This window comes from Pseudopodoces humilis, chromosome 14 (genome assembly GCF_049639895.1).
Source record: "Pseudopodoces humilis isolate 2021_Gansu_Grassland_sample_001 chromosome 14, ASM4963989v1, whole genome shotgun sequence".
NCBI classification, from domain to species: domain Eukaryota; kingdom Metazoa; phylum Chordata; class Aves; order Passeriformes; family Paridae; genus Pseudopodoces; species Pseudopodoces humilis.
In genome coordinates this window covers 2,402,712-2,412,524 of record NC_142213.1, presented here as the reverse complement: position 1 = coordinate 2,412,524, position 9,813 = coordinate 2,402,712, and the positions used below count along the sequence as shown (strand labels likewise).

Sequence of the window (9,813 nt, the reverse complement as noted above, 5' to 3'; positions counted from 1 at the left end):
TCCGAGTGATCCATTTCCCTCCCTCCATTGCATTATATCACAGGATTTTGACTCATTTCTTTCCTGCCTGGAGATGAATCCAGGAAGTTCTGGAAGAGGAAGGAGGTGACACAGGCTTAACACAGACCTCACCACAGGTACAACCAAATTAGGGGCAAGTCAGAGGTCCCAGACTCACCCCACCAGCTCCGAGACCCCACTCATTGCACCCAAAAACCACATTGCAAGAGAAATACAAAACATAGCACTTTAATTGCAGACAGATATAAAAAATTACAAAAAAAAAAAATTAATAAACCTCAGGCATACAATAAATAGGCAGCTTTGGTGGCACGCACACATGTGCAGTCCTGCTTTGGGAGGCACCAGCAGCTCCCCAGAGCTGGGGCCACACACAGAGGCTGTGAAAATGAGGATTTACACATGGATGACACTGCCTGGACACGCTTGGGAGAGCCCCACACGTGTGTTTGGGAGGGTGAAGCCAAGCTATTCACACTATGCTGCAATTTTGAAAAATTAAAATTCTATATATTTATATAAACTCTGGCTCTGGTCAGGAAAAATTAAGATTCCTAAGTTTTCATATTCAATATTTACATATAGAATCTCTGCGTCGATTCCCAAATTTCAATCCACTTTGACATGAAAGAGAAACACATAGATCTCACAGCAAAAATAAAGATTTCATTAAAAATAAAGAATTTAAGGAGTTCTCTTTGGGAGGCACACCCTGCCTTCCATCAGCAGGACTCTTTGAAGGGGGAAAGCTGATTCCTGGATATAATTTCCAAAATTTGAGCATTCTAAGGCTTTTCCAAGAGTCACCTCCTATCAAATTGCTGCTCTCAGCAAGGTCTGAGTTGCAGATTGTTGGGGCAGGTGGTTACAGCAGTTGATTTTTGGTTCTGCTTGACTGGCCATTAACAAAGGCAACACAAAGCAAAGCCAGCCCTGACCTTCCTGCACGGCTTGGATGCCCCCTTGTCCCCCCAGCCAGGAGCTATAGACAGTCCTGGGACTAGAAAAGTCACTTTTATCATAAATTGTTTGCAGGACAAACACTGAACACCCAACCTATTTGCTCATGGCAATTTTCACCACTGGAAACAGCAAAGAACAAAACCCAACTTTCAAAAAAAAAAACCAAAATAAAATAAAATCCAAAAAAACAAAGGGATTTTTAGGCACTCATGGGACTAATGTGGGTCTGGATAAGCCCAGACTAGCAGGCTGTGAGGGGAGCAGGGCTCAGACTGCAATCTGCTGGTTCTCGCGGAAGAGCGGCCGCGTCGCGCAGACGTCCTGGAAGATGCGGTAGCCCTGCTCGTGCTGGGGCTCCTCAGCCATGGGGAGCATGGGGCTGGAGCTGCAGCTCTTCCCAGCCTCGTCCACCACCTGCCTCAGGTACAGCTGCTCCACCTGGGACAGAAGAAGGAGGTCAGGAATTGATGAAGGTCCTCTTTGGACGTCTCCTGCTGCTCCATCCAGTGGAGATGGGGTGGGGGACACGGAGCAGAGCACAGGTGGCCAAGTCCTGCCAGGACAGCAGCTCTGAGTCCACAAGCACCTCCAGGAATAAAGGAGCAGCCCCAGGAGCTCCTGCCAGCAGGGATATTGAGGTGCAAGGACAGGCTGGGGGATGTCCCAGCACATCCAGAGTGACCCACTGGGGCAGACACCCAAGACAGCAAGAGGTGACAAGGTCAGAAGTTGTGCAGGAGGCACAGGACCGGTCTCTGATCTTGTAAAATCCTCACAGGACCTCACAGACCTGCTGGGTCTCTGCTTGCTCAGGAGGGGATGCCACACGCTCCCTGTGCCCTCCCTGTCACGTCCCTGCTGCTACAGCCTGGTTGGCCCAAGAGGCTCCAGGACCCCCTGTCCTGAGCCTTTTCAATCCTAGAACTGCTGCAGCTTCTCCAAGGAGAAGTTTCTGACCAGAGCCATGAGGACTGACCCCACATCCCACCCTCTCCTTCACCCTCCTAAGGTTTCCCAACCCCACTGCTGCCAATCACGGCTGTCGGCCACATCACTGACAGATCTTACACCTAAAATCACTCCAGGGATTCACTTCCCCATTTCCCACTGGAAAAGGCAGAAGTCCCAGTGCCAACACAGGATCAGGAGGAAAAGTAAAGATTTCCCTGCCATCCACAGAGCTTGTGACATTAGGGAGTTTCATTTGCAAACCCAGCTCCAGGAATTTGATCAGCAGCAGCCCAAGCACCTCTCAGGAGGCTGTGGACAAGCACCACACTTCCACCCCCAATCCAGGCACCCAAATGCCCTGTGGCTGCAAGGGCTGGAGCTCTGCTGGCAGAATTCCCACCTTGTCCAGGTCCCTTTTTCTCCCAGCCCCCCGTACCTGGACAAGGATGAGTTTACACCTCAGTGGCACCGCGTCTGGGAACTCCTCCCCGAAGCACAGCATGACTCTGCTGTCTGGGAAGCGCCCCTGGTTGTTGTAGTACTGCTGCAGCTCTGCAAGGACACAGGAAAACTTGGAATTTGCCCTCCAGAGGCTGCCAGCCTTTGTTACACATCCCCAGGATCAAACACCCCACAAGGAAGCTGTGGGCTCCAATTCAACTTTGGAATTTGCCACATGACCCAGAACACCACATTATTCCTTCCTAGGTCTGGTAGTGCCACCTGCTCATCCAGAGCCCTTGGGAACCCAGCAGTGATGGCTTCAAAGTGGTGCAAGGAAAAAGGGTTCCACCCTTTCAACCCCACACAAGAGGCTCTCACACTGGGTTCAAGCTCCAGAAACCCCTCATGCACTGTCCCCAAGGCTTTGGGATCCCAGAACTGGATTCTCAGAATTTTGGATTCCCAGAATTGCCTCAGCTTTTCCAGGAAGTTTCTGGCCAGAGCCATAGGGACTATCCCTGTTATCCCATCCGCTCCCGAAGGTTTCCCAACCCCAAACTGCTGCCATCCAGGGCTGTCCACCACATCTGCTGGCTGATCCTCTCCAATCAACCAATGCAGGGATTTATTTCCCCCAGGAAAGAGCAGAAGCCCCAACACCAAAAAGCAGGAGGCTGCTACAAACCTCGGAAGAACAAGTTGGTGTCAAAGATCTTCACCACCCCATCCCGGTCCAGTTTGTTGGGCCTGTCCTTGTAGGCCATGGTGTTGCCGCTCCAGAAGACCCTGCCCTGGCACAGCCTCTTGATGAAGATGCCCTGCTTGTTGCTGTGCAGGAGGACACCCCTCTCCAGGTGCCCAAAGAGCTTCCTGGTGATCTGCTTCTGGCGGTCGTTCTGGATGGCGTCGGCCGAGGGGAACCGGACGTGCTCCAGGGCATCGGGGGCGTAGAGCTTCTCCCCGTGACCCGAGGGCTGGCCCAGGCTGATCCTGCAGCCCTCGGAGCACGAGGTGCTGACGTGGCCCACCAGCCTCCCGCTGTAGTAGAAGCTGATCACCATCTGGGAATAACCTGGGAGGTGACAGACGGGCACGTCTCATCAGGAAAGGACAAACCTGCTCCTCTCACTGCCGTGCGCAAATCCCAAATTTCCTGGGAGTGACTCTGTCTTGGTGGAGGGACATCTTCCCCAGCATGGTCCAGGGCTGACCAGCAAGTGAGAGCTCCCAGTATTACAGGATCATGGAATGGTTGGGGTTGGAAGGGACCTCTGGAGATCACCCAGCTCAAGCCCCCTGCCCAGGCAGGGTCACCTGGAGCAGGTGACACAGGAACAAGCCCAGGTGGGGTTGGGATGTCTCCAGAGGGGGAAATTCCACAATTCCCTGGGCAGCTGTTCCTACACTCTGACAACCCCCATGGGAAGTTCTTCCTCGTGTTAAGGTGGAACTTCTGGTGGTTTAGTTTATGGCCATGAAATAAATGAACCTCTTCCTCCTGCCTTTGCTCCCCACTCCCCCCAGGGTATGGGGGGATCCCCCCCATTCCAAAGGCTGATCCCAGCATCCCAAGCAACTTTTCTCTGCCCCCTCACCACCAGGCAGGATTCATCCCAGCATGGAAAAGTGGATAATCAGGAGGCTGCAGCACCTCCTAAAGCCAAATCAAAGCCTCCCTCAAGGTGGGGGACAGAGTCAGAGCCACCTCCTGCCACCACAGAGAGAGAGGGGCAGCTGCTGGCCAGGTGAGGTGCCTTACCTGAGTGATACTGCTCGTAGCTGGAGTATCCGTTCATCAGGGGCAATGCTGTGGGCACAGAGAGCCAAGCTGAGCCTGCATTCCCAGCTCCCAAATCCCCCAGTTCCCCCCACCAGCCCACTCACTTTCTGTCCCAAATTTCCCAGCTCCCACACAGGAAATGCCAGCAAAAGCTCCCAGCTGGATTCCTCTATTCTTCTTAATAAGGAAGATAAAATAAACCGCTCCCCGTTCCGTATCTCCACACAGGCAGATTTTTCCTGCCCCAAAAATCTCCCAAATACCACACAAGCTGTTGGCTACTTACCAGGGCTGGGCTGCTGCACCCACCAGTCAGGTATTGGGGGGTTCCTGCAGGTCTCCTGGGGGGGTGAGGGGCTCCTCTTGATGATCCCCAGGTATTCATCCACGCAGGAGGGCTGTGGGACAGCAGACACCAGCATCAGAGCAGGTATGATGCCTCCAGCAAGGCACTTGAAGCGCTCGGGGAGAGTCCAAATGGCAATGCCAACCAATTTTTGGAGGTTAGAAAGATCAAGCGTGGCATTGGCCAGGTTGAACATTTGAGTAAGACCCTCAGGAGCCACCGAGGGGAAGCAGCCAGGTGTGACAAGGGGCACAGAGCTGTGCCAGGCTCCATCCCCAGCTGGATGCTCACGGAACGCAGAAGCCAACATCAGAACCGTGTCCTGGCACTGGCTCACCCGAACGAGCTGCACAGCCAGCACTGCGGCTTTGCAGATGGAATTTTGGGCAGGCAGAGCTCTAGCAGACAGCTTGAGCCAGCCACTCCACCTGCAGCCAAGGTGAGGCCTCACCTCTTTGATGAGGTCATCGATGGCAGAGGAGCTGCAGTCCATCTCCGTGACTTCATTCAGGCTGCTCCCGCTGGCAATCCCTGCTTTGCCTGCAAGGAGAGGTGGGGCTGCAGTGAGGACACACATACTTGCCAAGCACAGCTCATCTCGAAGGGTTTTAGAAACCTTTCACCCAGTGAAAGTTATGAAACCGAGAACTACAGCACAGCCATGTCACAGCACCTTGGAGAGGCTCACAGCCTCTCCAGAGTTGCTTTTTGGGGCCAAAAATCACTTTACAGCTCATTGCCCCCTTGAACAGGGACCAGCAGCAAGAAAAATCAAAAGCCTGGCTGGTGGCAGAGACAGAGCTGGAGCAGAGGAGAGGATTTGGGGGTTTTTTGAGCACCCCAGAGACTGGGGCTGGGGCTGCTGCTTCTCCTTTTCCCACCAGCCACCCCAGTGCAGCGGTGCTGCTGGTGGGAACCTGCAGTGCCATTTGCATAGTGGCAGCCCAGCCCCTGTGTGAACGGGCTGGAGGGGACAGAGAGGCTAAAGGCAGATTTCCTGACTGCAAAATCATTCTTTTTTTGCAAGTTTTTAAGTTAAAAAAAAAGGACAGAGCACACAGGCTCCTCTAACCACAACTAGAGTTATAGTTAGTGTGACTGGAGCCACACCAGACATCAGAGCAGCTCTCTGCAAAATTATTGCTCCTCCAGCAAGAAAAGGGATTTATTGCAACTCCCCACCATCCTCACAGGGCAGGGGTTGGGAGGAGAAAAAAGGTTGAAGCTCATGTCCCTCCCCCGGGCAGGGAAGGTGGAATTTGCCCCTACAACATCCTTAGGGGATGGGAGCTTCCACGAGGCTGCAGCTGTCCCCTGTTTTCTCAGGGTTTAAGGGATTAAAAAACACAAGCCTGGCCTTTCTCCTCCCGTCCCTGCCACCCCAGGGGACACCTGCAAAGCAGGACAAGCAAAGAGCCAGAGCACAGAGCAGGGGCTGGCCAGAAAGCCCTGATCAGGTGCAGGGCTGCGGGCACAGGATGGAGCCACAGCAGGGCTCAGTCCTTTCCTGGGGAACTCACACTTCTGCTCCTCCTCTGGCACGATCCTATAAACCTTGTAGGGCTCAGAGATGTCCAGCTGGGACCTGTCTGTCACCTCCTCAAAGTCAGGGCTCTTGTTCAGAGCACAGCGAAGCCGCGTCTTCCACGTGGCCGGCTCCGCTTTGTCACCTTCCTTGAACTTGCCTTTGAAAACAGCCCAGGCCTAAAGCAAAGAATGAAATAAAAAACCTATGAAAATCCTCCCTGTGAGCTCTACAAAGCCTCTCAAGGAGGAAGAGCTGGGCTTGGGGAGAGCATTTTGCATCTTGCACCCTCTCAGGCATCTCCTAGACTGCGGCCGCCTGCACAGCCACCACACCTGGGGGATTTTTGGGGGTGCAGAGCAGCACTACCTGCCTCAGAAATGCAAAGGAAGTCTTTTAAAAGCCAGGTTTTCAAAAAAGCACAGGTCAAAATCATCGTGTGTGGGTTCACTTCTGCACCTACGAGCTGCTGGGAACACGAGGAACCGCTGCTCAATTAAAAATCAAAATAAATCTCGTTTTCCAGCTCCTGACTAACAAATTAATGAATAAATAAATAAACTGCTTACTCTAAGATCAGAATATAATTTGTGCTTTTGGTAGGAGAACATATTTTACCCCCAAAGGAAGAATGAAAATCATTACTTTTGAAATATACATATTGATTTATTTTATAGATATTTCTATATTTTCAGAGAGCTGAATTCAAGGTTATCCTCATAACTCAGTGCTCCCAAACCAGTGGTTACTGAAATTAAACTCCTTCACCAGTACAGGTACTTGGAAGTGAGGTCAGAGGGAAGGGAATTCCTGGGAAAGACCTGAGTATTTTGTTCCAGGATGGAATTTTCCCATTTTTTCCAAACCTAGAAACCCCCCTTTCAGTGAAATTCTTCCTTCCCACCTGCAAAGTCTTTTCAGGTTGTTTTTTTATATATATAAATCCAGCATTTTATCAAGGGAAGCTGATGAGAAGTTTAGAGCAGGTCAAAAGCTGCTTCTCATGTCACACCTGGATTCAAACATGCTGAAAACAAACCCAAAACAGGTCCTAACTTCTGATAAAAAAGGAATAAATCATCCCAAAAAAAACCAGAGACAGCATGGCCACATCCCACCAGGGGACAAAGCCAGCACCACACAGGAACCACTGAGAAAAGGCACCAACCACCTGTCCCTACCTTGAAAATAGAAGCATCCACCTCCTGGTTGTAGTCCTGCTTCCCGGCGTGCTTCCAGGGGATGCGGAACATGGATTTCTGCTCGTTCTCCCAGATGAGCCCCGGGTAGAGCTCGCTGTCGATCTGCTCGATCAGCCACTGCCGCAGCCGCCTGCCGCCGTTCCGGTCACACATCCTGCGGGGCCGGAGGGGTCCAAGCCCTGTCAGCTCTCCCAGCTCCATCCCAGCACAGCTGGGCCAGCAGGGATTGGGCTGCTTTGCCCCGTGCTCAGCTGGCCATGGCACCACCTGCAGCTTTTGGAAGCGCCACGTGCCAAAGTTTGCCCGTGGAATGAGATGATCTTCAAGGTCCCTTCCAACCCAAACCCTTCTGGGATCCCTCAATCCTGTAATTCTAGGATTAAAATATCCCCCACCCCACCCCTTGTTTCTTTTAAAATGAAGCAAAAAAACCCAACAAAATCAAGGCAATTTCCTTCTGAGTTACTACAAATTCTTCCTCCAGCTCTACCAAAGTTCCGCTCCCAGAAGCGGCTGACTCAGTGCTCTGCTTATTCCTATTTTGCTGCAGGATAAATCACAGAGGAAGCAGATGGATGGGGATTAAAGCCCCCAGCTGTGCTGTCACCTGAGCAAGTGACACTTGCCCGTCCTGGGGTTCCAGAGCTGCTCTTGGCACAAGGATTTGTCCCGGAGGGGGGCAGCAGCTCCTCTCACCAGGCACTATTGAGGGAGCAGATGCCAGCCCCAAACTGCATCCCAAATCCTCACAGGGATAAGGAACACACAACCGCTGGAAGCAAAGTGCCAGGCTCGACCCTCCCTGCCACCTCCACGGCATGACAGCAGCTGGGCCTGGCAGAAGTGACCAGCAGCCCCTGAATCAACTTTCCAGGCATTTGGGGCTCTAAATTTTACTGGGCTGCCTCTCCCTCTTTCGTTTGTAATTTACTGCCCTACTGGAAGATTTCTGGGGAGGAAACAAGGATGCTCCCAGCACAGCCTAAGAGGCTGTGCTCCCTGCTTTGCCATGGGCTCCCACCAGCTCAGTGTCACCAAATTCCATGTCCCCTCACTGACCAGCAGGACACAGAGATGGCTCTGGCCATTCAGAGCACAGCCCCTGTTTTTTAGGGGTGGTGGGCAGCCAAAACATCACGGAGGGCACGGCTCTGGATGCCCCAAAAGATGCCACAGCTCGTCCCTGGAGGAACGGGGACACACGCAGCCTCTCTGGGGGCTCCAGCACCCAACCTGAGCGATGCCAAAAGGGAAGAACCGGAGAAATCCCGCAGAAACGGGACACTCCTAAATCACCCCGTCTTCTAGAAAGCTTCTTCCCATCAGCGCCGGATCTCCATCTCCCTCCCCGAGAGGGACTCGCCCACTCGGGACAAGGTCAAGGAGCGCTCTCCCTCCCCCGGGCTGGCAGCGGCAGCCCCGCACCGACACCCGCGGCTCCAACACGCCCGTGCCGGGCTCTGCGAGCCGCGGCGAGCTCGGTCCGTGCGCAGGGCACCACGAGATGGGGACTCCCCGCATCCCTGCCAACCCCCTGCCCTTCTCCGCAGCCCTGCGGGGAACCGGGGCAGCGCTCGGGACCTGCCCCTGCCTTTCCGCCGCTCGGGGCCGGTGCCTTCCCGGTGTCCTCACAGAGGATGCCGCTACAGGACGCTGTCCCGCGGCACGTCCTTGGGACAGGGGATGCCGGTGCCGGTTCCTGCCCTGCCACGGGGGATGCCGGTATCTGTCCCTCACCGGGTCCCGGTCCTCCCACGGGGGATGCCGGCGCCGGTATCTGTCCCACGGCAGATCCCTGCCCACCCACGGGGGATGTCGGTACTTGTCCCGGTCCCGGTCCTCCCACGGGGGATGCCGGTACCTGTTTCCCGGCCGCTCCCGGTGCGGATCCCGTTTCCGCGCTCCCGTTCCCGGTGCCGCGCCCGCGGTTCCCCTGCGCTCATCTTATATACCAGAGCGATAATGAGGCCACGCCCACTGACACTCCTCCTCCACGCTCCACCAATCAGCGGCGCCTCCCCTTCCCGCCCTACCCAATGAGGAGGCGGGGCCGTGAGGGGCCGACCAATGAGGGGCGTCGCGGCGGGGCGCGCGCCGCAGTTTCTCTTAAAGCGAGGCTTTCCTCGAAATCAGCTGACCGGGAGGGGGCGCGGCCTGGGCGAGGGGGCGGGGCCTGAGCGAGGGGCGTGGCCTGTGCGAGGGGGCGTGGTTTACCCGCCCCTGTCCCGGGTCTGGCCCGGGTCCGTTCGGTCCCGTCGTTCCCGGTCCCAAATGAATCCGTTCCCAATTCCAAGCCAGCTTCCCCAGTCCCCGAGCCCAGACGCAGACTGGTCCGTTTCCAGCCCCAGATCAGACCATCCCCAGCCTCAGACCAGTATCCCCAGTCCCAGATCAATCCATCCTCAGCCCATGGTCAGTGTATCCCCCAATAAATCTCCCCAGTTCCACACCAGTCTCCCCAGTCCCAGACTGGTCACTCTCCAGTCCCAGGTCATTCTATCCCCAATCCCAAATCAGCCTTCCCAGTCCCAGACCAGTGTCCCCAGCCCCAGCTCAGTCCATTCCCACTCCCAGGCCACTT

The 9,813-nt window shown here is 54.6% G+C and overlaps 1 protein-coding gene across 2 annotated transcripts; it reads right to left on the bottom strand.

Annotated features, from left to right (window-relative positions):
* Positions 1 to 253: 253 nt before the first annotated feature.
* On the bottom strand, positions 254 to 9,140 carry IRF8 (interferon regulatory factor 8). Of its 2 annotated transcripts, none has more exons than XM_014257114.2 (9): positions 9,094 to 9,140; positions 7,212 to 7,505; positions 6,026 to 6,209; positions 4,957 to 5,045; positions 4,446 to 4,557; positions 4,139 to 4,186; positions 3,065 to 3,451; positions 2,372 to 2,487; positions 254 to 1,422 (listed from the first exon to the last, which is right to left on the bottom strand). In XM_014257114.2, exons 2-9 carry the CDS (start codon positions 7,431 to 7,433, stop codon positions 1,252 to 1,254), a joined length of 1,329 nt encoding a protein of 442 aa, XP_014112589.1. In that variant the 5' UTR covers positions 7,434 to 7,505; positions 9,094 to 9,140; the 3' UTR covers positions 254 to 1,251. The 2 variants fall into 2 exon arrangements, with proteins under 2 accessions (XP_014112589.1, XP_005528217.1); XM_005528160.3 differs by having other exon boundaries at positions 7,212 to 7,386.
* Positions 9,141 to 9,813: the final 673 nt, after the last annotated feature.

Coding starts and splice junctions, on each gene's coding strand:
- IRF8 (XM_014257114.2), bottom strand. CDS start 7,433: ATGGAGCTGGGAGAGCTGACAGGGCTTGGACCCCTCCGGCCCCGCAGG. Junction 4,558..4,956: donor TCGATGACCTCATCAAAGAG/GTGAGGCCTCAC, acceptor GCTGTCCCACAG/CCCTCCTGCGTGGATGAATA. Junction 2,488..3,064: donor CACCAACTTGTTCTTCCGAG/GTTTGTAGCAGC, acceptor GTGTCCTTGCAG/AGCTGCAGCAGTACTACAAC.